Consider the following 27281-nt stretch of genomic DNA (forward strand, 5'->3'; position numbering starts at 1 on the left):
TAGTTATTGTCTTTACACCATTATCCATTAGACAATTAATAGTTTTGGCAGTGATGATAATTTTATGCAGTGTTGGAGAACAAATAAGATTAGTTCCACAAAAATCAATTTTTTTGAGCCAACTCGCGAGCCAACCCGCTGGCATTATTTCGAGCCAACCCGTGAGCTTTTTTCTGAGCCAACCCGCGAGCTTTTTTCCGAGCCAACCCGCGAGCTGATTATCGAGCCAACCCTAACCCGGCTCGGGTTGGGGTGGGTTGAGTTTTCTGGCTCGTTTATTTTTTCGAGCCAACCCGAACCCAACTCGATTTTTACGGGTTGAATGCGGGTTGGACCGGGTCAAGCCGGGTTGGCCCGTTTTGCCAACCCTACTGACATGGAGAGAGACAAAAAAGCAACTTTAATGTTATAACTATGTTCTCCCGGAAGAACATTGTTATACATGATAGCTGTAGATAACCTTATCTAAGATGGCTGTAGAAATATTTTTCCCATATATATATATATATATATATATATATATATATATATATATATATATATATATATATGAGAAATGTTATACTTACAACCTTTTTTTTACAACCTCTTACAATCATATCTTATCACCGTTGATTTCCCTCAATCAACGGTTATCATTTATTATGAATTAATAATTAATTAATGAGTTTAATTTGCTAAAATGATAACCGTTGATTGGCGAAAATCGACGGTGATAAGATATTGTTGTAAAAAAAAGGTTGTAACTATAACCTTACTCTCTCTCTCTCTATATATATATATATATATATATATATATATATATATATATAATTTTAGATTAGTTTTTTTGGAAAATTTTACTTTCACTTCTTGTAGTTGTTTCACGTAATTTCTTGTGGTTTAAATTTAGCACTCAAATGTATTATGGTTACATAAGTTCATCACTTCAAATTATATGGTTTCAAACTTTCACTTACACTCTATCGTAGTCGCAAAAATGTATTACTAAGATTCCTTGTAATTTTATATATATAATGTTTTTATTTTTCTCAATTTTTTTTATATATGATTACGATATATAATAAAATTAAGTATTAAAGATTAAATTTAAAAATTATTTATTATGAAATTATTTAAAAAATAATCGTAAATTTTTTATTCACTTAAAAACATTTTAAAAATTAAAATATTATTTGAGAAAAATTAAAAGCTTATTATCTTATAAAATTATTTATTTTAAATTTCTTTTAATATTTAATATTATCATGATATAAGATAATAAGATAAATAAATAAAATAAAATAATATTGAACTTAAATTTATTTTTATGATTAAAATAAATGAAAATTGAAATTATAAGTTTATTTTAGTTTACTCGACTTGCTGTCACTTTTGTAACTCTATTTTCATCCCTTTTGTAACTTTACTTTCTTCTTGATTCATGTAGTTTTTAAATTTATTTTAATTAAAAATCGTTTTACTATATGAAATAGGGTTGCCACAATTGTGTAGCTATATTTACATTAATTATTTCATAATTCTTACTTAAAATAATATTAACTAGTTCCCTTGAATAATCAAGCCCTATATATCTTTATTTGCTTGAAAAATAAAATTACATTTTAATTTTAGTATAAATAGAAAATATCTTGTGAATTATACTAATACTTTTAAATTCGTATTAATTTTAAAAAATGATAGAAAAGAAAAAAATTAAATTGTAAAAGATATACACAATTAATTAAGATAAAATTTAAAAATATAATTAGAAATATAAATTTAAAAAGTAAATCTATAAAGAAATATACATAATTACTATAAAATATTAAATTCAGAAAATAAAAATAATAAATGAAAGTTGTCATTTTCCAGAAATAACAGGTTAAGAAATTAAATATATTCAAATAGTATGTTCCAGAAGTGAATTGAATAATTGATAAACAAAGAAAAAAATTAAATTATAAAAGATATACACAATTAATTATGATAAAATTTAAAAATATAATTAGAAATATAAATTTAAAAGTTAAATCTATAAAGAAATATACATAATTACCATAAAATATTTAATTCAGAAAATAAAAATAATAAATGAAAGGTGTTATTTTCCAGAAATAACAGCTTAAGAAATTAAATATATTCGAATAGTATGTTCCAGACGTGAATTGAATAACTGATAAACAAAGAAAATATTTAAAGACTGAATAGAAAATTGTGCTTTTGTATCCAAAAAATAAATAAATAAATATGCTTTGAATAAATTCCCTAATAAATAATGGCGCAAGATATACTTACCACCAAAAAAGTTTATCACATTTTCGTTAATCTAACGGTTATAATTTCTTGGAAATTAATAAATAATTAATAAATGCGATCTAATAATTTTTAATAAATTATAACTGTTAGATTGACGAAAATCAACGGTGATTATGTTAGTTGTAAAGATGATAAATTTTTTTGATGATAAATATATCCTTTCTCATAAATAATTAATCTTTATCCTTAAATACAGTACATATCACTTGGACACAATTATTAATTTTTATCCAATAATTCAATGAGTTTGGAAATTTAGAAGACAGTTACGTTGAATTTTATTTCATTTTATTTTTTCTTAACAATAGTCAAATACGAGAGCTTTTAATTTTTCAATTATTGTTTCTTATAATATAATTTAAACTCTTATACATATATAAAAATATGTAAAACTCATTTTTTCTCCCTTTTATTTTCATATGATCCCACATAGGACCCACAACTTTTATATATATCTAGAAGATAAAATTATCTCCTAATAATAAACGTTAAACCCTTTCATTAATGGAAAGATTAATAAAAAGAAGAAATAAGATATTATTACTATAAGTTAGTGTTATTACTAATGTCACTACTACTTTGTTTCATAGTTAAATTGATTATGTTGATCCAACGGTTATTTTTATTTCAACCTTTATATGGTTATGACTCTTCATATTTAATATGAAAATAAATATAAAGTATTAAATATAATGAGAAGAAAGAAGATTTTTAAAAAGTTAAATTCTACCTTTATAATTTTACCCAAAAAAAAAAAAATTCTATCTTTATATGATTATGATTCTCCATACTTAATATGAAAATAAATATAAAGTATTAAATATAAAAAGAAAAAAGATACTTTTTATAACCGTTGATCAACATAATCGATGTAACACTAAACTAAAGTGTCAGTGACATTAATAATAACATTAATTGATATTAGAAGAAAATGTGTATAAATACATACATAACTCAGAGGAGAGAACCAAGAGTGAGAGCAAAGATCCAATTGTCAACGAAACTAGAGCATTCAAGTATGGTGGTCGCCAAGGCTTCTTCTCCTTCTGCTCCTTCCGTCAACAAAAATGGCTTCCCTTGTTTCAACAATGGTTCAACAATGCCCCTCTCGCCCAACTCTATCATCAATCTTGATAAGTAATAATAATAATTATTTTTTTTTATTTTTTTAATCCTTTTGTCAAATCATGTTCATTTTCTATTATTATTTAAATTTAATGGTGAAGTAGTCAATGGTCTTAAGTGATTTGTGATTGTGCAACAACAGGGGTGATCCATTGATATACGAGTCATACTGGAAGAAGATGAGTGATGAATGTACGGTGGTGATTAAAGGATGGGACTTGATGAGTTACTTGAGTGATCCAAGCAATGTGTGTTGGTTCATGTTACCAGAACTTAGAGATGGCATTGAAAGGCTTCACAATGTGGTTGGCAATGCTGTCACAAAAGATAAGCACATAGTGGTCGGGAATGGCACCACCCAGCTCTTTCAAGCTGCTTTGTATGCTCTCTCTTCCCCACAGGATCCTCACCCTATCAACGTGGTGGCTGCTGCTCCTTATTACTCGGTAACCTATTATCTTTTCCTCTGCTTCCTCATCCTTTATCCTTTTTTATTTATTTATTTAATATACTATGATTTTTTTATTTCTTTATTTAATATAACTTGAAACACTTCATTTATTTTAGCTTACTTTAATGCAATTACATACTTGCCTTATACATTTATATAGTAATTAATGTTTGAATTAGATTATGATTAAGGAAAGGATGTACATACGTTTTCGGGTTGAATGTTTAAATTTTTTCAAACTAAAAATATTCATATAAAAAATCTTTATTTTACTTTATCTAAACGTTTCCTTGAATTTTTTTTAATGATCTATTCTATCAGTTTCTTTCTTTAGAGAGGGGATATTCTCATATTGAAAAAGATATAATATGGGCAATCATAAAATATACAAAGTAAATCAATGGTGATAAAAGAGAGAGAAAAAACATATTAAAATAAATAATTATTTTTATACAGATATTATTGTCCCACCACATCATATCATGTTTTTTTTTTTAAATGGATCCATTTCCGTTTCTTTATCTCTGTTGACGAATACGAAATTTATGAAGATTGCATTTACTCAGTCAAAACTAGGATTGTGAAAGTCCACAATCGACTAGTTTGTTGTCAAAAAAGCGTGTTTCATGGCGATGCCTTGTTTGCTCTGTTTACGAGCCAAGAAGATGTAACGGCCCTTTTTTTGTTATGATGGTTAGAACTTTAGATTCGGAATAGCGGTTTCCCGTTAAATTAACCTTTTAAAATGGTTCTTTTTGGACTTTTTTAGGAGGCCAAAAAGTAACAGACATGTCTTTTGGAAACACTAGGCATATTTGGAAACATGCAACAAACACATTCACGTAGACACATGAACTTGTTGATTCTATATGCAAACATGGGTAACATGGGTGTGTCTGTCTGGTCTCCACTAATTTCATAATCCCCTGTTTGGTCAACCTCAGAACATCATTATTATTAATATTAAAATTATTAGTGTTATTATGGTACATTTTAAGGTCGGTGACTTGATCTAAACCCGTGGCATTTACAGATTAAGCGGCGCCAATGATGATTGATTAGTGTCTGAATGAAGAATTAATTAACAATAATGGATGTGCTATTTGCAGGAATACCAAGATGAGGTTTGTGTTGTGCGTTCAGGGCTGTATCAATGGGATGGTGATGCTGCTATGTATGATAAAAATGAACCTTACATAGAGGTGGTGACATCCCCAAACAACCCTGATGGGACACTCAGGGGACCTGTGGTGAAATCTGAAGCTAAGGGAAAACTGGTTTATGACTTTGCCTATTACTGGCCACAGTACACTCCAATTACTCACCAGGCTGACCATGATATTATGCTCTTCACATTCTCCAAATGCACTGGTCATGCTGGTTCCCGTATTGGGTGAGTCAATGAGACCCCTCTTCCATTCTCATGGAATTAATTAGTTTAGTTTATAGAAAACTTTATCACATATATATTATGTGATTAATGTTTCTCATGATCTAAGATATATAGTTTTATCTCCTACATGTATAAAAGTATATAGGGTTCATGTGGGTCTATATGAGGAAAAGAGAGAGAAAAAGAAATTATGGACTCCACACACTTATATGCAATGGCGGAGCCACTTGGCATCAACTGATTTTCAAAAAATGCTACATATTTTCCTTAAAAATTATGATATAACCTTGATATTTATTAGGTTTTTAAAAATAATACAACATTAGTACTAGCTGAATTTTACTAGTTGGGTCTTTTTCCTTGGCTCTGTGCTTGTATGTATGTATGTGTTAGAGATAAAATTATCTCGTACAATGTGAGAAAAATTAATCCCATATGTTATTGTTCATATAAGCTTAGTTTTGATTTTTTATGTGAAGGTGGGCTATCGTGAAGGACATTGAAGTTGCTAAGAAGATGACCACATTCGTGCAGATGAGCTCCATTGGCGTGTCAAAAGAATCCCAAACTCGAGTTGCTAAGATCATTGGAGTGATTTGCAATAGTTACCAGAATTTTGGGTCCATGGAATCTGAGCTCTTCTTTAAATATGTCAGACGCCTCTTGAGGGAAAGGTGGGAAAAATTAAGGGTAGTTATTGAACAAAATAATGTCTTCACCGTGGCCAAGTTTCCTAGGGCCTATTGTACTTTCACTAATGAGTCATCTGAAACATACCCTGGTATTTTGTTTTTCCTCCCACTGATTAAAGCTGCTCTTTTTTTTGCCTTTAATAATGTGGATTTAATATGTACGTCTGCTTTTCTGATTCCTACAGGTTTTGCTTGGTTGAAGTGCCAGGAGGGCATAGGAGATTGTGAAAGTTATCTGGGAAAATTGAAGATCATTGGAAGGGGAGGGAAGAGATTTGGTGGTGGTCCAGAGTATGCTAGGCTTAGCATGTTGAGCAGTGACGCTGAGTTCAATGAATTCTTAATGAGGCTGTCAAATGCTAAAAGAGAACGTGATTTGATGTATTGAAATAATGTTATGGAGTGCTAGTTCGAGCACCGCCTCTAATCACAAAATTCAAGATTTGTGATAAAGGATGAGTGAGTTTATAAAGCTAGAAAGTTAGAAACAACAATAAAAATGAATAAATTTAATTTTGTTCACAAGTGAGTTTATAATGGAATAGTTTTTTTTTTTTTTTTTCAAAATTTTTATCTTAAATATAATATTTGCGGCACGAATATTTGGATACCTAATGATGGTAATTATCTGTGCGGCACGAATATTTGGATACCTAATGATGGTAATTATCTGACATTTAAAAGCAACACTATATTCTCTCACTCTAATCTCGGAAACATGATATTGTTCGATGAAAAATAGCATATAATGGGTTTTCTCATGCCTTAAATAATATAGTATAGGAATGAACTCTTTCATATCTTATTTTAATATGACAGATCTTAGTTATTTATTAATGATCTGCAATTAAAATAACAATTTCAACATTAAAGTGTGACAATTTCCACTTTTACGTACATTCACATAATATAGTAATGTTAAATCCAACGCATGAAAAATCTCATTCCACATATCTAAGTACATGAACCTTGGGCTCCTGTTTCGTGTTTCTCGTAGCCCATAATCTATATATATATATATATTATAAAAGCTCTTTTACTATAAATTGGCACATAATATCTTTTTCGCTTTTCATATTTAGAAATTTTTCTTTTAACTTTCTCTAGTTATTTTTCTAATTTTAAAAATTAAAAAAATAAAAGTTTATTAATTTTTCTCAAAATCATTAAGTACATACTTTTTTTTATGTATATTCATCTTAAATAGAGAAAAATGTATATTAATATAATTTCTATGAATGTTTTTTATTTATTTATAAATTTTATTATCTTATAATTTTACTTTACAAGTTCTAACGAAAAGCTTCGTAGTTTAAATTATAATTTATGGTTTAAATTTTATAACCATTATTTTATTATATTTTAATTTATATAAGAAAAAAAAAAGTCTCTTCTTTTTTACCCAATAGTCGGAATCATAGAGAAAGAATTTCCACTATTTCCAAACAGGCCATTACGACCGAGTCCCGACAGAAGCCTTTAATTTAAGAGCTGAATAAATTGTTTACATTCAAATTTCAATTACTGTCTCTTACAAGAGTTTTTTTTTTCCAAAATTTCACTTCCCCAAGGCAGTTACTCGAGAATAACATCGATAAGTCCAGCTTGTTTTTTAGGCCCTCCAAGCCTCCAATTTCTCGAGAAAATTTTTCTGGAAAACGTTAAAGGCATAAGAATAGATATACGTTATTCCAACTTTTTTTTTTAATGCCTACTAACCTTTTCTTTTTTATGTCTATTTTATTTAACATTCTCCAAAACTGTTATATCAAAATCTCAAGAGGAGAGAAAAATGATAAACATTAATTAAGATTTTAATTTAACAATATTAAAAAGTGATAGACAAAGTAGACATAAAAAATTAATAAGTAGAATAACTTATCTTTTAAGGGTATTGAATTACTGTTTTCCACAAACAGTATGTAGAACTAATGTTTTCTTTTTTTACCTTAATATCCAGATGAAAGTGGTCTATATTCTCTGAAATTTACCGACGTTATGTACCCAACCTTATAACAAGAACACACAATTTTGCTTTTCCGCCAGTGACTTGCAATCAACTTTTTGAATGCACGGTTAAAAATAGTTTTTCGTCCAAAACCAGGGATGGCACAATATCAATACCGAAAAAAAAAATATGGGGAGGTTAAGAATACAAACAAAGAGGAGAAAAATAAAAAAGATTCAATCTTAGTAATACAAAAGCTAAAAATCTTACAGATGTAAATCAAATTACAATTTCAAACAACGCAAAAAGATGGACAGATCGTGAATGAAAAGCAAGAGGGCAAAAAAGAACCAAACAAATTTTCCAACAAAAGCAAATTTGACCAAAAGGACTTACACAGGAGGTACTGACTTACGCTTGCCAATTCCTGATTTATAGTTGACATGAACTTTATAGACAATTAGCAGCATACATCTGCTGCCAAAATAACTACAATGAAGAGAGATATGATTGGGCAGCTAATTTCTAACTAATTTCTCTCACGAGTCCCTCCCTCATCCACCAGTTTGAAGTCTTTGATCTTTGAAGATGACACAATTATTTGGTGGATTTCAAGCACCAAAGAAAGATATAAGATCTTAAATAAGCCTTAGTTCATACTCTCCAGCCATTGTTATGTATCTCACCCATGGAAGAGCCTGATACCCACTTTTCTCGATAATCTTCAAATATCTTACCTATAAAACCAAAATATTTACATGTTGATTACCATAATCAAATCAATCAAAGCTTCATCTAACTGAACAACACCATCACAAAATGTTGTAAACTTTAATTTCAGGAACCAATTTATCATGTGACTGCCCATGTTTCATTCAGATGGCCTAGTCTTATGCATTTCTCATGGTTCAAACAAACTACTTCTCAAAACCGTTAATTGGGGACAACGGTATAAAATTCTGAGTACTAGTTTCTGATCCTTTTCTGATGTCAAGTTCTTTTTTCCACTCAATTCTTTTCTAATTTAGTAATTCTATTTATAAACATTTATTGTGAATTTCGAATATCAATTGAACTGTGAAAACATTAGAACTATAACAGATTCATCTAGTTCACTCCACCCCTCAATCCAATGAAATAATCGAAATGTTAGCAGACAAGTTATAACATTATACACCAACAAGCAAATGGAGAGAGAGACAGAGGGAAGGGGTGAATAATATAGACTAGATTAAAGGAAATATTCACCTAAATTTAATCAGACAGAGATAGAAACATTAATGGAAGCAAATATTATTTCGAATGCTGAAAAAATAGCCTAAAGATATTCTGAATATAAGAAAACCGTGTTTATGCAGCAATACCTGTATTCCAGAAACAGTAAAATATGGTATCTCAAATTTCACACGTATAGGAGCTTTTCTCTCGGGAGCTGCATCCTCATCTGTTATACTGGGAAGCCGAAACTCTGCTCTTAACATATACTCCTGAAAGAACCAAAAGGAGAACCAAATCCAATAAATCACAATCAAATTGAGGTATCAAGATGGGTGTTATTCAAGTGTTCAATGCCATTTGCAACTGAACTCATACCTTGCCTCCAGGAAAGGATCTTATTTTCCAGATTAATGCATCTTTTTCAGGTGCATATGATGCAGATCCCATTGAAGTTCGAACATTTGGATTAGTTGCATCAACAGGCACAGGCAACTCAATCTCAACATTTGTGGCAGTGCTGTAAATAAATTCTATTAGTTGGGGAGGTAAAGACATTTAGGGCAGTCTAAATTCTAGAGGAAAAACCTTATCACGTGAATTTAACAGAGGCGATTTCCCACCTTCTGTTAAGGAAGAGAGAGAGAGAGGGGAAAAGTAACAAATATTAGAAAAGAAGAAATCTCAGTACCTACGTTCCTTAAATTGACTCCTAGCTTTTACCATAATCTCAATCCGACTCTTTGAATGCTTTTCAACTTGTGCTTCCACCCAAATTAACGGCTTAACCTGAAATCAGAGATGGTAGAATCAACAAAATAAGCTTTTATTCTCTATATCTTTCTCTGTGTGTGTGTATGGATGTGCCACCTCTCAAAACAGAAACTTGTTCCATATCGAGAGAAGAAGTGAACCTGTGTACTGAGCCTGTATGTCATCAAATCAAATGATCCATCAGGTGGTATGAAGGAAATTGTTCGATCGTTTTCAAATCGAGCCAAACGCACACACCTTCATAAAATGCCAGAATAATTCGAGAACTAGCATCAAGAAGAGGAAACATGCTTGAAAAAAGTGTATCAAAATTTTCACTCTAAATTTTCAGTTTGTAAAGACAAGAAAGTCAAGCATACATACTGATGAAATTTGATGTCTTCCAAGTCTATCGCCTTTCCCTTAGTTGTTCTACCTTGTGCTTCTAATAATATTCTATCATTTAAGCCAAGTTTACACTCAGGCATACCACTGCATTAGATAAGCCGAAAATGAAACATGAGTTCTCAGATAAATGCTGTAGCATGGAAGTGGATTAGATTAATATATACATCACAATTAATGCAGTCTTCCAAACATTTCTCAACTGTAAATATAGGAAGTGACATGTGTCCAGTAGTTGGACCTGCCTACAATTAGCTAATGGATGGACAACGGACATGTATGCTTAGCAAGAGCTCCTAAAGAAAACCTCAGGAGTACCAAATCAATGTAGAGATCCGTAAGCATGAGTATTCAGTACAAACAGAAAATAACATACTCCTAATCCAAATTGCTAATTTCATTTGCATTCCTCAAATTTTTTAGCTATACATAGTAAAAAAATGATTTAAAGAAAGATTCAACATAAAGAATCAGTTTAGGCTTGGTTCCCTAATCCCTAATGTGTATCTCTTCAGTCCTCACCAATAACACCACACACATACCCTCCACACATGAGTAGACACAAGCACAACAATGAAATCACCCAAAACAGAAACCAGGAAACTGAGATCAGCATGTAGTAGTTCATAAAACAGTATTTCAGCCTTTAGATGAAGCAATCAATAGAAGAAAGCGGAAAGCCTAGCTAGTTAGCAGCCCATCTCACACCAATAGCTTGAAATTCCATAGATCTCAAGGGAAGTAGAAAGAAAACCTCAAATAAGTTCTCATCTTCAGAGCCCCGACAACGTCAGACCTAATTATTTGTCCATTGCTATTGACAAGTATGTTAACACTCTCCACCACATCCAGGAAAACCTGAACATACAATAGAAAAGTACAATTGGCGACATGGACCATCAAATTACAATTTCAAAAGGTATAGAATCTCCACTTTTCTAAAAGCCACCTCATTTTTCTTGTAGTTTAGCCCTTCGCTGCGCCAAGAGACAGCGTTAGTTACAGCCATGGGAGGTCTCTGCGTAACTTCCATTCTATAAGCATCTGTCTTGATAAATTCACTAAGAATCTTTGCCTCAGTATACTGAGGATAGCCAAAGTCCATAATCTCATCAAGTAGTTCATACTGCCAAAGACACAAGAAATCCAAATATCAAAACGACACAATTCAATGAATTCATTCATTCATGCAATTCAATGAATTGAATTCATTCACTTTACCACAACAACAAAGTTATCCCTAAGAGATTCCTCTTCCAATTCTTCAAAATAATGCTTAAACACCTGCCACAAAGACACGGATCAACCTGATCGATCGTTATTAACATAAACTTGTTGCGAAAACATTTTCACGAAATTCTCATTTCAAAAGGTTCGGATCAGAAACACGATTACATCAACTAATCGATGCAGGAAGAAAAGAAGGCTAGCAGCATTGCAGTTTTGTCTGGCGGCTATCATGAGGTAAACATTGCTGTGCTGTATAAACATGTAGGTCACACCGTTATCATATACAACCGGATCTTGAGACTCTGCATCAGCCTGCACCGTTCAACAATAACAATAAAAGCTCACGAATGAGAATAAAAAAAAATAAAATCAAAACTCAAATTCTTCAAAATCAATATCGAGATTCAGCAACTGAGTGCGCGTTGCTCGAGCTGAGATGAATTTCGATTTTGAAAAATAAATAAATAAAGGAGTGAAAATGAGGAATGGAAGTGAAGTGGAACCTGTTTCTCGATGAGCTTGGTGAAGAAGCGTTCGGCGTCGAGGGCGGAGACGTCACCGCGGTAATCGCGCCAGATGAGGACGCGGCCTTTGATGTCGAGAAGGAACAGAGCAGAGGCTGCTCCCGCCATTGATAGATACTATGTCCAATCCCTAGATTGGATCCCAAATCTCGATCAGATCAGCATTACAGTGAACAATGAAGGAGGAGGGGGACGAGGAGGAGGAATGTCACCCAACGACGCCGTTCCCACACGGAAAAAGAAATTTTCTTATTTTATTTTATTTTTTCGGAAGCGTTTTCAGATTTTAAATAATTATTATATATTTCAGTGTAGTAAAAATAAAAAAAAAAAATTGTTTTGGTATCCTAGTAATAATAACATTTTCACTTTGAAATAGTTTTTTATTATACTTTATTTCTCTCTCTCTAAGACATGAAATTTTATATCTAATAATTTTATTTTGATTTTTTTAACATCTTTATGTTATTATTTTTAATTTTTTTACGTTAAAAATTCTTTTTAATTTATAAGTTTTAGATTTTATTCAAATTATTTAGGCATACATGTAAGTTGCTTTATGCAACTGTTCCGGGAGGTTAGAATTATGCTGAAGTCACTGTCTTGGGTAGTACTCCCCTTTAAATGTAATCCGACCTTAGAAAGTAGGCCTAAATGTGTAACTTTTGTTATCATGAAAAAAAAAAATGGAGAGATTAAATTTATAATTTTTAACATACTATTACAAATGATAATGTTAAATTTAGTATTTTGTTGAAAGAAACGGAGGTAGGGATAGACTTATATATTAGTTAAATTTTAGTAACATAACAATCGTGGAACATTATACTCTTTACAACTTAATTAATGAACTTATTAATATTAATTAAGTAGTTTGTTTGTTGAAAATATTATGGTTTTATTTTTTTCCTTTGTCTATATTTTTATCATTCTGTTACATGTACTTACCTTTGGTTTTAATTAGATGGATATTATGAGTGTTTCAATATGCAATAATTATATTATATGTATGCACTTTATCAAAAATTATTATGGGGATGTATTTTTTTGGTAAACTTATGGAGATGTGTTTTAAATTAATTTAAAGTAACAATTATTTAAATATCTATAATGTAAAGGACTTTTATCAGAAACACATTATCCATATTGAAGTTAATTTCTTGCTAAAACCATATATATAACATATTATATTTCTGAATTTTAAAAATAAATGAAACAACTTTAATTCATACTTTTAATTTTAGATAGCTACCTAATAGTCACAGTAGATCTCACCACCAAACACATACCTGATACTTTAGCTTTCTAAATCAAGCATTCCAAATATCATCGAACAGTCCAATTATTTAAGAACTTGCGCACTTAAACAAGCACATGTATCAAATCAGAATTTACATCTATTTTTCCTATGATTTACAATCAAGTACCATGCTCCCTAACCCTTGAATTTAATCGAGCTCCATGCTTCCAATGTTAATTATCTACATCTGCCTTTAATTTAATTTATTTTTATTTTTTCTTTCCTATCAATTTCTAGCAAGTAACAAAAGAGACATTTTAAGGACCTACACATGCAGGTTCGGTTTAACCAACAACTAGGTGCACATAGCTTTTTCATTTATACAAAAGTCACAACCCACAATTTCTTAAGCACATAGGTTCGGTTTTCATGATTACTATGTGCTTATAAATTTATCTATTACACAAAATGCCCTATATGTTTTAAGGTGCACTGGTGAGGTCAAAGCAAGCTGTTCATTTAAGTTAAGTTCTTACATACCCAAGATGTGGTTTATTAACTCAGTCCTCACCATTTCCTATTAACGAACAAGCTTAACTTCTCTTGTAATCCTGGCAATTAGTAGTTAGTACCTTGGAATCTAGGTATCCTTACTCGTGCCCTTAATTCGGCTTCGTTGTAAAGTTTTACTCAATTTTAAAACCATTTTCTAAGTTTTATTATTTAAAATTGGGTCGCAACGACCAAACATATGGATTAACTCGTAAGGGATATACCAGCTTAATTATCGATCTCAAGTTTAAGTTCCTAAAACGCAATTGTGTTAAAACTTGCTAGGGAGCAATGGGAGACCCAAAAATATTTATGATGAGAGGAGAAAATATAATATTAAAATTACAAATTTAAATAAAACTAATAGAAGGGACAAATTTTATTAAAACTAGTAAGAGGGACTATATATTATAAGTGTTTTTGAGAGAGGGGATAATTAATACTTTATTAACACTAATAGTTTATTATTATTAAAAAATATCATTATATATATACTAATAATAATAATAATAATAAAATAAAATCAAGATTTAGGGAAAGATGATAGTTAATGCTCGCCTCTTCCTTGTGTCCCTGGTAAGGAGAGCTTTGCAGCCTATGTGATTTTACTTGATTTGAACCGGACTAATCAAATAATCAATGAAACGATTGATAACGTAGAAAAAAAAAATTGAGTTGTAGTAGTTATTCATATTTGTAAATTGAGTTTTTGCCTTAAGCAAGAAATAAAACAGTTTTAGTGGCACAAAAATTAGTTAAATATTTCCCTGTATTTTCACATAATATTGTTGGGATTAATTTTTTTTTAATCCAAAATTTTAAGTGGGTTAAATATCGGTATCCCACTAGGACCATAGAAAACCCCCTAACAAAGTATTTTTGGAATGGATTCCATATTATTTACTAACAAATTCCTCACATCAGCCAACGAGGTTTGAACCCACGCCCTTGAGAGGTACCCACCGAATGTCCAAATCTTTCGCCAACGGTGCCCACCTTTGTTGGCAATGTTTCGTATGTTGTAGGAGATAAAATTATCTCCTACACACGTATAAAAATGTGTGAAACTCATGTGGAGTCATGTGAAGAGAAGAAAATTATGGACATATGTGTAGGAGATAATATAAGAAACATTAATCCAATATTGTTAGCATTAACATATTTTTGGTACATTAGGAAGTCATCATGACGATTTTAATCCTATAATCTTCTATCCAAAATCTCTATATATACATCCCCAACTAAACCCAAATGGCAGCAGATATGACATTTGAATAAAAACAACAGAATAATATAACAACACAGCAAAGACAAGGATTTGTAAAAAAATCTCAAGTAGCAAGGAGTCTTCATCTTCCATCAAATACCCCGCTAAAAACCTGGCTGTCTCCGCCTAGTGATGCTTCCCATTCTATCGAGGACATCACAATCTGTGACAATGCCACAACGATCTCCTTCATTTCAGGCCTGTCCAATGGATCTTCGCACAAGCACCAATGAGCTATTTCTGTCATCTGCAAGATTGATATGAAAGAAAAGTGTATATTGGCACATTTATACATGATAAAAAAAAAACCAACATTTATCTGCATGCCCACAAACACAAAAATATCTCTAAAGACACATAAAGGAAATTTGTCTAAAGAAGCTCATCCTTACCCTTCTAATGATTTTGCTTTTCCTCCTAACATTGGTGTCATAATCTTCCTAACATTTTGAATTTATTTCTAATGACTCCATAAAAAGACATTAAATTAAACTGGAGTATATATAGGAAAGTTAATGTAAATAGAAGATTTAGATGGAACCTAACCTTGAAGACATCTTCCATAGGATAGTTACGTTGAAGATTCCCATCTACGGCAGCTTCTAAAACAGTCTCTGTGTCATCATCTTGGAATATATCCTTAACCTGAAAGTGATGAAAAGAAAGATCAGCTTTCTTTCTTTTTAAGTAAAAAAGATGTATAACAACTTCACTTTCGGTAAAGAACTTTCTCTGCCCATCTTTTTTTCTTTTTCTTTTTCTCTCAAAAAAGAGTTTGACTTACAACTGAAATGAGTGATCTCGTTTTGGTGGCTTCTTGGTTGTCACGAAATATTGCACGTTTCCCTGTTATCAACTCTGATAAAACTACTCCAAATGCAAATACATCGGTTTTTATGGTCACTTGAAGCTCCTTCACAGATCTTTAAGGAAAAAAGAAAAAGTAGTTATGTCAGAAGCAAATTTAACTGGGGATTAATTTTCTGTACTTGAGTTTAAGCATATTAAAGATAGCAAGAAATTTTTTATTTGTTGAATGCACCATGAGTCTAGTTATGATTGAAAAGCATAAAACTTACTCTGGCGGAAGGTAGCCTGGTGTTCCAACAAGCCTTGTTGCTATGAATTCTTCATCATTGGTTCGTTCTACTAGCTTTGCAAGTCCAAAATCTGCTACCTACGGATCAAATTCCAAGTAAATGGTTTGAACTTTGAACTAAGAAGTACAGAGACCTTGGTTAAATTTACTTTCTAATTAACTTAATTTTCCAAAAATACAATTATAATGTATGAAGAGCATGTTGTTTTGTAAAATTACATATACATGTTATCATATGGCAACTAAGTTGAAGGGTTGATTCAGGTTAATGCTTTATATAAAAATAGTGATACGTACCTTAGCTCTGAGCTTTTCATCAAGAAGAATATTACTAGTCTTTATATCCCGATGAACATATCGTGCTTTTGTGTAATCATGTATGTATTCAAGACCTTTTGCTGCATCCAGTGCAATCTGAACCCTAGCACACCAAGAAAGAGACTGGTGACCTGTTCCAGTACCATGATTTAGAATCCTTGATATATATCTAATAATAAATATTTGACTTTTTCATGTACCAACGGAAATGTAGTACACCGGAACTAGTAGCATTCTGGATAGATCTTTTACACAATAGTCTTATAAACATTAATTTGATGTGATATGCTTCCTAATCTTTATCTAGTTTTCTATCTTTTCTATAATTATGAGTAAAAGTCATCAATACATGAGGCTGCAATTATAGTTGAAAAAGATACTAAAATCATTCTTATGATCTGCTTTCTTTGTAGTCTAGCATTGTGGCCTTTGTGGTCTTACTAATCAATCTTTCACCTTATTCAATTGTTCTTGGTCTATGGCAATTTAGAACATTCTCATAGTAGATCTTGGAGCCAATATACCTTTCAGTAATGGATCATGAAGATGTTCACTGAGAGATCCATTGGGAACATACTCGTACACCAAATAAAGGTGGTCATCTCCACTGGCATATCCCAACAACTCCACCTGAAACAGTGATTACATTTATAATATTATCAAACACAGATCTTTAGGACTATGTCAAAGATCACTTCATCAGAGATACTACTTACAATGTTAATATGATGGATCTTACATAAGGCCTTGAGTTCTGCATAAAATTCTTTGGACTTGTTAGACCTCATCTTCTTCACAGCAACCTCCTGAAAAGTTAAAATAGTAATTATTCTCCAATTTTTAGTTATCACATGAAAATAGATATGATTGCATTGTAGAGGACCATTAAAGAATCTATGAGGGATTTCCTTACCTTCTGCCCTAACATTCCAAAATACACAGTCCCATATCCACCAACTCCAATCCTTCGAGTTTCATCAAAGTCATTCGTAGCATCTTCAATCTCCTCAAGAGAATAAATTACTGGTCTTTCTGAGTCAAATGATGTTGCATCTGCGCCAATATTTACCATGAATAAGTAACAATCTTTTTCTCTCAGTCTCGTTGTAGAGCTATTAGCCTATTACTGAAAATTTGGCCTTTTTAAAATATAAGTTGCTTTTGGTTACAAAAATTTCTCAAGTTACCTTCCATATATTCTTTGTGAAAGTCCCGATTCTTTAAGGAAATAGTTCTATTGGCAATTGATCTTTTAGAGACAGCGATTTGATCATCTTTGCTGGTTTCATAGGCTTTCTTTCTCCTAAGACTCAGACTGAGAATGAGAATGATCAAGGTAATAATTGACAGTAATGTCACACCCGCTAAGATGCCAATGATTGTTGCCCACTTGTGTTTTTTTTCTGCAAACAAGGAAAAACCAAAGCAAGAGAAATTAGAGTGCATGCTAGCATAGCTTCACCTGGTCAGTGAACAGCAATTGGTGAAAGGTACAAGTTCATTATGAGAAACATATTATCTGATGAACTTGAAATAGATGATTGAATGACTTGTCACTCATATTTGGTAATCATTATGAAGGTTAAAAACAGAGGAAGGGTGGAAGGAAAATTATGAAAGTTTTAGAGAAATAGTAGCATTAAGATAACAGAATCAATCTACAAAAGGTGTTTCCCTAATGTAATGATATAAAATCTCCTAACAGTTTTAGAAGTTCTATATTAATGCTGTTGGCAGAGTCCAAAACATGCTGAATCAAAGCCAGCTAAATGCAGTTTTTAATTTATGAATCATTACATACACCAGACAAAAGCACATAGCTAAATGATAATTTCTGAAACAAAATATTAACTCATAATTCATGGATGAAATTAAACATGTAAATATCATGCATAATCAAATCCTGTAGAGGTTTAGATAGAGAACTAACCTTTTGTGTTGGAAAGTGGTAACCCATTCAATTCCTCGGGAACATATAGCACCCAACCAATATCTATGAATGTGGGGTTCTGAACCAGAACATCGTTCAAACTCACCATGCCAACAACCGTAGCATTTAGCTCATTAGCAATTGCTGCTGTTGTGTCATTAGGCTGGACTGTATATGTAACAACAATTTGAGAGTCACTTTCTGAACACCCACAAGGAATATGTATTGTTAACTTCTCGTTTGGGATCAATACTCTATCAATAGGCCAGGCTTGACCACTGTAAATCATGGTATTAATATCATCAAAAGTGTCATTAGGCTTCACTTTGTAGGTTGTATCATAGAAATATCCGCCAAGGCCATTGGTGTTGTTGCAAGAACAAGGTACTGTTATGAGGTAATCTTGTTTGTTGCCATGCATTATAGGTTTGATTTGGGAGGTATTAACAGTGTAAAACTTGGCTATTTCTTCTATCTTGAGATCGTAGTTTATGTGGTAGAGTGAGGCATTGCATGTTCTGATCTTTGCAGAGCATTTAAAAGGTTCCAAGTGAGTTGTTTGGATTGAAGCTTTAAAGGAAAACACACTTAGAAATGAAGTTGCCAGCAGAGGGATGAGAAGAGAGAAAAATTGAGTAAGAGAAGCCATAGTTGTGATCATGAAATTTCTTCCCTGGTGAAGGAAAGAGAGAAATATAGGAATTGCAATGAATGAGCTGGTTTCAATGTGCTTACGTTGCCCTTTGTCATCATCTACTTGTTGCTTCTTTCAAGAAACAGGAATGTCTCAATTCACCTACGTTAACATTACATGGGAACCTTATATATATATATATATATATATATATATATATAGGAGTTTATATCTATCATTTAACATGATCATAAAATTTTTTTTACACACACAATATTTTGTGGGACTCGCATATTTTGAAAAATAAAAACTACGGCACGCAAAACGAATCTATATAACATAACACAATCATCTTTTTTATAACATAACTCTTATAAAATCTATATATATATATAGGTGCCGAAATAGGTATAAATTTGGCACGAGTTTACAAATAATGATGATGATGATTTATAATACAATTCTATGCTGTCTATGAAACCTAGCTGTATAGCTAACAAGGATGGGCATCTTTTGTGGGATCTCAGACGGCAATATTGGCCAAATGATACCCACTTGGAGGTAAGAGTCATATACTAATTCCCCCTAAATAAAAATGTTATAGATTGTGGTGCCATCACTGGTTATACTCTAGAAATTGTTTTACCATTTATCATTATGATTTAACTTGTTTAGTGCCACTTCGCTAACACGAGAGGCAAAACGAGGGTTTTTTATTTTATTTTTATGAATATTATCTCACATCTCAATCATTTAGATTTAAAATGTGAATAATGCACGACTTATTTAAATTTTGTTTTAAAAAATAAATGAGACAAGAATTTAATTATTGACCAATTGTCATTAAAACTATAATACTATCATTACTATGTCTGAAACTAACTCTTCAAATTTCAAGTCTAAGTTATTGACTGAAAGTTAATAATATTTTTATATCTAACAGCATCGTCCTATAGGTTGATGCTAATTAATGTGCAATATTTAAGAAGGGATTTTCATTAAAAAAAAGTATTTATGGTTTTATCAGAGAAAATTTTGAATAATGTTATCCAGTTAAAAAAATTAACAGAAATTAGCCAGAATCAATAAAAAGTTACGATTCATTATTAGATAAGTTAACGTAATGATAACTATTGTTAACTAAGTTAATAATAATTCTATTTTATTCATCCAAAAATTGTAGTTAAAAATTATCTTTTTCTGCATTACTACGTATAAGTTATCTGCAGTAAACTCAATACGATGTTGTTTTGGGGCAGATATCATAGTTTTTTTGTAATTTTAATTTATTTCAGGTTATAATAGTCTTTATATTTATAATTTTTTAAGATTTCAATAGCAAAACGACATCGTTTTGAAAATAAATGCAGATAACTTATCTGCAGTAACTGCAATAATATTTTCCCCAAAAATTATACGACTCTCATGTTATTGGAGAATTTTTATTTTTTTTCATAAACTCATTGTACACAAATCTTGCAGGATAAATCACTTAAAAAAATTAACACAACATCATTGTTTATTAATTTAAAGAATTTAGCGTAAATATGTGTACCGAATATTTATTTTATATTTATATATTGGGGAAGGATCCGTTTACAAATTTTTTGTGTAAATTTTTATAAATTACACTATCTTTTCCTGGAAGAAGATAGTGTAACTAGTGTTCTCCCGGAAGAAGATAATGTAGTTTGTAAGAGTTTGTAAATAAAAAAGTTTGTAAATATGAGTAGTGATCGAGTGAATTGGTAGAGCTTGTGATTATATGCTGATTCACACATTACATGTTTGACTACTATTATACTAATCCCTTAGATTACGAAGCTTCAATATTCTACTATCTTAAATTACATAAATTATAAGAACTATTTGGGATGAGTTGCAATTAGGGGTGTTAATTGGTCGAGCCGAGTTGGGCTTTGGTCTTAAAATATTAAGCTTGTATTTAAATGTATCAGTCTAGCATAACATGTTACCTGTTATAAATATAATTATCGGCTTATGGTCTGATTTATTTATAAAAAATAAAAGTTTGGTTTAGCCTGTTAAAAAAAAAAAAAACAACAAGAATTTATCCAAACAAAATATGCGATCAACAGTAATAATAATTGCACAAAGATTCATAAATTCAATGTATATCTAAACAGCATAATATAGAATAAAATCATTCACAAAGTTTTTTTAACTAACAAATGGGGTTAAATGGGTTGAGAAGATAGAGAGTGGGCTATTATGAATAGTATAAAAAATATAAAAAAATAAATAAAAGTTAGTGTAATAGATCAGCCTGATAGGCTCTAATACCGAACTTTGGAATGGGAGCCTGATGCTTTTTTTATCAAATGAGCTTTTATACAAGTCCAATTCTGATTTTAACAACTAATTTTAGACATGTAAATCTAAGTTTTTACGAACCGGGCCAAAGGCCCCTGATTCATTTAACACCTCTAGTTGCAATAATATTTATTAATTGTTAATTTCACAATAAATACTAAAAAAAACTAAATATAATGTAACAAAATTAGTCAATAAAACAAGAGGATACCAAAAGAAAAATATGGATACTGAGCCTAAAACCATTTTTTTTTTCATCCCATATTGAATTTGTCGATTAAATTTCTTCTTCTTAACTTTTACCTCGTTTGAATAGCTAAGTTATGCATATGAGGGACGCCAAATTGTATGTTTTGGTTTTAGATATTGTAAACAGTTGTTCTACCATTAATATTTTAGTTAGTTGATACTGATATTGACTATGAATCAACAAATTTAAATATGGGCATTTTCTTAAGTTTCAAAGAAGTTAATCGTTGAAATTAAAAGTTAAAAAGTCTATTTATCAATATATCATGTTAAAGGGCATTTCATGCATTTATTTTACTCGTGAGCTTAACCTATGAATCTTACACTTCTGCTAGGCTGCAATTGCAATGACGTATAAATATGCGTACAACTCGGTTGAACTTAAATTTTTTTACCTTTGAAATGAAGTATATTAATTTAATTGTGAAGGGGCCAAGGTGAGTTTAGTTATTGCCTTAAATAATCTATCAATGAATTATAAGTATGACATATTTAATTCGTGGAATTTATCCAAAGAATCGAATTTGACAATCTGAAAGATAAAGAGTCAGAAGGAGATTAAAGAATAGAGTGAACTATATGTTGTATGTGCATGCTAGAGCCATTACCTATTTTCACAGTTTCTTGACCATTTTAAGGTTTTTTGGCTAGCAAAGTTACTGGATACCAGGTGGGATCAAAGGCTGAAAAGAAATTTAAGGTGTCATGAGTTTGTGAAGTTGCACTTGAGTTTGCCAAAGTTACATTTGCTTGGATTATTGATGATGAACTGGCATTTGCTGAGTTTTCTTCAAATGGATTAGGAATATTCTAAGTGAATTGATGGTAACACTCCCAGCCAGTGTGGCCATACTTACCATAGACTTTGCACTGAGGTTTGTTATTGTTGTGATTAGGCTGATGGAAACTAGATTAATGAAAGCTAGATTGTTGAAAACGTCCTCCATTTCTGAAGTTAAAATTTCTGCCTCCTCTGTAAGGACCTCTTCATCTGTAAGGATCTCCTCTTCCAGATCCAAAATTATTTGGTCTTCTAAGAATCATCTGCGTGAAGTTAGCTTGGAGATGACTCAGTTCATTCTTTCTGTGTTTTTCAATTGGCTCTTCTTAGGCAAGAAGTAAAGTCTCTATTTCACCAACAGTATAGGGATCAGATCTTGAAATGATTGAGATTACAAAAGGATCATAATCCTCACCCAATCCATCAAGAATTGCATCAATATGATCTTCTGTTGAAGCTGCAAATCCTGCTGCTACTGCTAATAAATCCATTATCTTCTTGATTTGAAGAAGATATTTGGATACAGATCCTTCCTTTTTGGTATTCTTGAGTTGAGTATTGAGTTGTTTGATCTTTGCACGAGTTTGTGAAGCAAAGAATTCCTCAAACTTTTGCCAAATCTCATATGAAGATTGACAACCAACCATTCTTGTATGTATCGTTTCAGACATTGAAGATACAAGCCATGACATCAGGAGCTGATCTTGTTGCTCCAAAAATTCTTTTTCAATTACAGTTAATGAGCTTTGATCACTTTCTTTGATGAATTTTTGCAACTTGTAGCCTTTTATTGTAGCCATAGCTTGTTGTTTCCACGGAAGAAAATTTCCATCATCCAGATTGAAAGATACTAGATTAGAGAAAGTTTATGGTGTAGGTGAAGGTTGAACAATGGTTGCAGTAGCAGTAGCAGAAGCGTTGGATGTTTCCATGGATCAAGTTGAGCTCTGATACCATGTAAGGTATCAGACGCATTCAAGAAAATAAAAACAAAAAGAGATTGAAAACTGTATGAATTGTATTGAATGATCTTGAGTTCTACATTATGTGATACAAGTCTATATATAGATGAGAAGACTATTGAGAATTTGTTAGAAGGTTGTTAGAGTGCAGAAGAAGAACAACTGAATACAGCTGAGCTGTAACTGAAGTTAGTTATATCAAGTTAGTTAGTACTCTATCAGAGGAAAAGGAAAGGAAGGGAAGTGTCTTATTAATCCTTTTCCTTATTTGTGCGTTTAAAAAAAGTGAAGAAAATGATTTAGGAATTTTCACAAAACTCTTCTTAAAATTTGAAGTTCCTTCAATTTGAGGGGTTTTAACTCTCAAACAAGAAAAGAAAATATCTTTGTTTTTCTTTTCTTCATCCCCTCTCTTCCTTGAATTCCTTTTCTTCTTTGGGAGTTTGGAAAGAAAATGAAGGAAATGAAAGGGAAGGGAAGGGAAAAAAAGGAATAGTATTCTCTCCCGTTATTAGAGTGTTATAAATTGTAAGTGAGAAAAATAGATAAGTAATAATATAATTTTATCGTATTATCCTTTTTTATAAAATTAATATATATGTATATATGGTCTTTTGTTCAATTCTAACGGCTTTCAAATTTTAATTGTATTTATAAATTAATAAAAAAAACTAAAATGTGAGAATTAAAAAAATTAAAAAAAAATAACCCATCACTAATTATTTTTGGGCTGGCTAAAATGAAAATTAAAAATAAATTAATAAACAAATTGGAATATAACATTTCAAGACAAAAAGGTCTAGCTTTTCACTCTCTTTATATTTTAAAAAATTCCAAAATTATTTAGTTATATTTTCATTTTTTAAAAATGTGATTGGAAGTATAAAATTAGCCTAGTAAAGGCATATTTATCAAATGTTTTCTAGTTGGGAAATAACATTTACAAGTCGTCGTTTCTATTTTCGTTCTTGGTGCTTGACTTGGGATATGAATGGGAAATGGTGCTTGACTTCATAAGTTTGGTATGGTGGTCTTTAGGCGAAGCTCGCGGTAATATGTTAGTGGAGATTTATAGTCCGTGATGATTTAAGTAAACAATAAAAATGGTTAAATAAATAACTTTTTATCTTTTCCCCTCAAACCCAGAAAACTTAGCTTTTAATAACAAAAAAGAGTTCTGATAACTTTTATAAAAGTTCAAACAGCTAGTCTCATATTGTTTTAAAAGAAAAATATTTATTATTTTAAATAATAACATATAATTTATCTTTTCCCCTCGTACCCCTTTAGAATTTTTTGTCAATTCGCTCTCTTTTTATTTATTTTTTTCTTTCACTTAAAAAATCATAACTAATATCTTTTAAAATAATACACACTTCACTCTTATTTTAAATACTTAAAACTGATTTGAAAGATGCGCCAGGCCCTAGCAGTAGTGCAAGGCTTGGGCGACGCGTAAGAGCCCCAGTAGCAAGCTACTGTAGTGGACCCTATCCCTATAAAAATTAATTTAATATCATGTGAACCAATGGCCCACGTATCAGATATTAAACTGATAAGAACAGATACTACACTTGATCTTAGCCAAAAGGCCGAGAAAGGTATGAGTTGTATGATAGATGGATTCCACTTTTATAATCCAAGCTCCCGCCGCTTGTCATAGTTTCGTACGATGTGGGACTTTGCAACTTGTCAGAAGAGCTTCAAATAGCAATCAAGTCTATATACAATATTATTTAGACCTGAGACGAATGACTGAAATCAAACACATAACAACAATATTCCTAAAGATACTTTACATGGATATGTTTCTATTAAGTTTCTGTTGATTGTCTAAAATAATCGTTCAACTTTGATTTTGTACCAGCAATTGTATGTTAATGCCATGTGTTGTGTACTTAGCGTTTCCGGGAAACTGGTTAGCGTATTTAACTGATCCTAGTGATGGATTATCTATAGTTGATGGTTGGATTTTTATTTTTTATACTCTTATCTTTTTTTATATACTTGCGCTAGTTATTTTAAAAATTATAATTATTAGTTTTTTATTCAATAAATAAATGTTAAATATGTATTTAAATTAAAATTTTAATTTAAAATGTATAATTCAAATACTCCAAAGAAATATTTACAAAAAATTTAAATGTAAAGTAAATCAATGCAAACAAAATGATAATCTTGTGAAATATAATAGAAAAACCCAACTAAAATTTGATAACTATATGACTCAATTTATTTATTAATTTTATAATTTAGATTTATACACATAATTTAATAGTTATATATAAATTGTGTAAAAAATTTAAAAAGAAATTTTAAATTGATTCAACATTTTAAGTGACATATTTTTCAAAGGTGTTCCCATTAAGCCTCTTTATATAGTGTGTGGCCTTGTATGGAAAAAACCTAAATATATTCATCTTCTCCATATTATTTAACTTATTTAAAAATATACTGATTTAAGCATTCAAGTATGTTACAAGTATTCACTCCCTCTTGATTATTTTTCAATGTTTTTATTTTTCATGTCTCTATATTCTCGTCTTTTTATTTTATTTTATTTCAACTCTCTCCCAAAACATTTACTCATTTGAAAAATATCTAATAATATAAAGAATATCTGAGAGTACTTAAACCTCGGGAAGCATGTGTTTAGTAAAGAATCTTTGCCAGAAGAGCCAAAGAACCAACCCTGTCTTCCACTTTTGACATACCGAAAACAAAGAGAAAAAGAAAGCTAGCCACAAACTCTATTTAGCAGTTATCCTCAACCTCAACTCTTCTTTTTAGTTTTCTTTCATATTTAGAAACAACGGATTCAAAAATAGTACTGGCAATTTAATGCGCGTTTAAATAATAATTTACAAAATTAATTCCAATAAATTATATTTTACAAACATCATTCTACTTAAAAGTGATGCTGTAATCAATTGATTTATACTTAGATACCTTTTTTCAAAGAGTAATTTGGACAGAATTAATATTATATATGTTATGAACCTGAAGGCCCAAATAGTACTAATAACTAAGAGATAATTAAAAAATATTCTTTAATTATACTAATTATATTACGACATTGGCAATTGATCAACAATTGGACCATCAATACTCTTAAGAGGTTCAAAAGTCCACCCTTGTCAGGTAACTCATTTATAAATAAGAAGTTAAGCCAATAATGTACACACACTCTAAACTCTCTCTCTTAGCTTGTTACTGTGTGCACACACCTCATGCCTTGACTATGTCATTTGTATTATTGTGCACAGTGATCCGCTTATTTTTAGGTACTCCTCTATAGGTACCTGAGAGGACAAATAGATCTTATATTAACATATCAATCTCTCATTGGACATCTCGATCTATCGTAAAAATGTCAAAATAATTTTTATTTAAAAAGAATGAGTTTACATTATATATATGTAAGCATTGTGTCTTTATTTAGTTTGAATTTGATTAATTTAAAAAAAAATGGTTAAAAGTTAAAACCAATGAACAATGGAGTTTTCTCAATATTTCAGCCGATTTGGCATCGTTAGAAAGAAAATGAGGAAAATAAAGGATTTTAAACTAAATAAAACCAACCGGTCTTTTTCGGTTGTTGCATGTGAAGTCCTTAATTCGTTTTAGCTATAACAAGAACATGAGGACAATAAAGCAGAGGTTCAGAAAGCTGCTTTGACTCTCCAACGTTGACCTAACTCATCCGTTCCAACGGATACGCAAGCAACTAGGAAATGAAGGTTCTAACTATATATAGACATTATGTATAACCGAGGCATGTTCTATTCATTCTTGCTTAAAAAAAAAACAAAATCTGTCTTAGAGCTGGCTATGGCTACCTGAATAAGACACCATAACTCAAAACTATTAAGAAGCAGCGC

General features: G+C 30.9%; 3 protein-coding genes and 1 non-coding gene across 4 annotated transcripts; 1 reads left to right on the top strand and 3 right to left on the bottom strand.

Moving 5' to 3' along the window:
• The first annotated feature begins 3316 nt into the window (after positions 1–3316).
• On the top strand, positions 3317–6347 carry LOC133315202 (L-tryptophan--pyruvate aminotransferase 1-like). The gene is made up of 5 exons (XM_061516779.1): positions 3317–3435; positions 3566–3869; positions 4984–5267; positions 5747–6048; positions 6145–6347. Exons 1-5 carry the CDS (start codon positions 3317–3319, stop codon positions 6345–6347), a joined length of 1212 nt encoding a protein of 403 aa, XP_061372763.1.
• A 1782-nt stretch (positions 6348–8129) lies between these two features.
• LOC133315185 (AP-1 complex subunit mu-2-like) lies at positions 8130–12250 on the bottom strand. The gene is made up of 11 exons (XM_061516760.1): positions 12014–12250; positions 11676–11822; positions 11502–11564; positions 11230–11406; positions 11035–11138; positions 10260–10367; positions 10037–10133; positions 9814–9911; positions 9501–9642; positions 9272–9394; positions 8130–8644 (listed from the first exon to the last, which is right to left on the bottom strand). The coding sequence occupies exons 1-11, from the start codon at positions 12140–12142 to the stop codon at positions 8546–8548; spliced, it is 1287 nt and encodes a 428-aa protein (XP_061372744.1). The 5' UTR covers positions 12143–12250; the 3' UTR covers positions 8130–8545.
• A 2779-nt stretch (positions 12251–15029) lies between these two features.
• On the bottom strand, positions 15030–19089 carry LOC133315205 (lysM domain receptor-like kinase 3). The gene is made up of 10 exons (XM_061516782.1): positions 18441–19089; positions 17680–17913; positions 17424–17596; positions 17227–17316; positions 17035–17140; positions 16490–16641; positions 16173–16270; positions 15878–16016; positions 15640–15738; positions 15030–15340 (listed from the first exon to the last, which is right to left on the bottom strand). Exons 1-10 carry the CDS (start codon positions 19087–19089, stop codon positions 15176–15178), a joined length of 1905 nt encoding a protein of 634 aa, XP_061372766.1. The 3' UTR covers positions 15030–15175.
• Positions 19090–24809: 5720 nt separating this feature from the next.
• LOC133315208 (U2 spliceosomal RNA) lies at positions 24810–25005 on the bottom strand. The gene has a single exon (XR_009752045.1). It is a non-coding gene; the product is annotated as a U2 spliceosomal RNA (small nuclear RNA).
• Between the last annotated feature and the right edge of the window lie 2276 nt (positions 25006–27281).

The sequence above is a fragment of the Gastrolobium bilobum genome, unplaced genomic scaffold, assembly GCF_033153095.1.
Source record: "Gastrolobium bilobum isolate Gb01-03AN ecotype WA unplaced genomic scaffold, APGP_CSIRO_Gbil_v1 utg13952, whole genome shotgun sequence".
Taxonomy (NCBI): domain Eukaryota; kingdom Viridiplantae; phylum Streptophyta; class Magnoliopsida; order Fabales; family Fabaceae; genus Gastrolobium; species Gastrolobium bilobum.

Bases quoted from the DNA above. Each gene is read 5' to 3' on its own strand.
- LOC133315202 (XM_061516779.1), top strand. From the start codon at position 3,317: ATGGTGGTCGCCAAGGCTTCTTCTCCTTCTGCTCCTTCCGTCAACAAA. The intron at 3,436-3,565 runs GTAATAATAATA...GTGCAACAACAG, and splicing joins TCTATCATCAATCTTGATAA to GGGTGATCCATTGATATACG. The intron at 6,049-6,144 runs GTATTTTGTTTT...TGATTCCTACAG, and splicing joins GTCATCTGAAACATACCCTG to GTTTTGCTTGGTTGAAGTGC.
- LOC133315185 (XM_061516760.1), bottom strand. From the start codon at position 12,142: ATGGCGGGAGCAGCCTCTGCTCTGTTCCTTCTCGACATCAAAGGCCGC. The intron at 11,139-11,229 runs GTGGCTTTTAGA...TTGTATGTTCAG, and splicing joins TAAACTACAAGAAAAATGAG to GTTTTCCTGGATGTGGTGGA. The intron at 9,912-10,036 runs GTTCACTTCTTC...CTCTGATTTCAG, and splicing joins CATACAGGCTCAGTACACAG to GTTAAGCCGTTAATTTGGGT.
- LOC133315205 (XM_061516782.1), bottom strand. From the start codon at position 19,089: ATGGCTTCTCTTACTCAATTTTTCTCTCTTCTCATCCCTCTGCTGGCA. The intron at 16,017-16,172 runs GTAAGTTTTATG...TTTTCCTTAAAG, and splicing joins CCAGGCTACCTTCCGCCAGA to ATCTGTGAAGGAGCTTCAAG. The intron at 15,739-15,877 runs GTAAGTCAAACT...CATCACTTTCAG, and splicing joins CGAGATCACTCATTTCAGTT to GTTAAGGATATATTCCAAGA.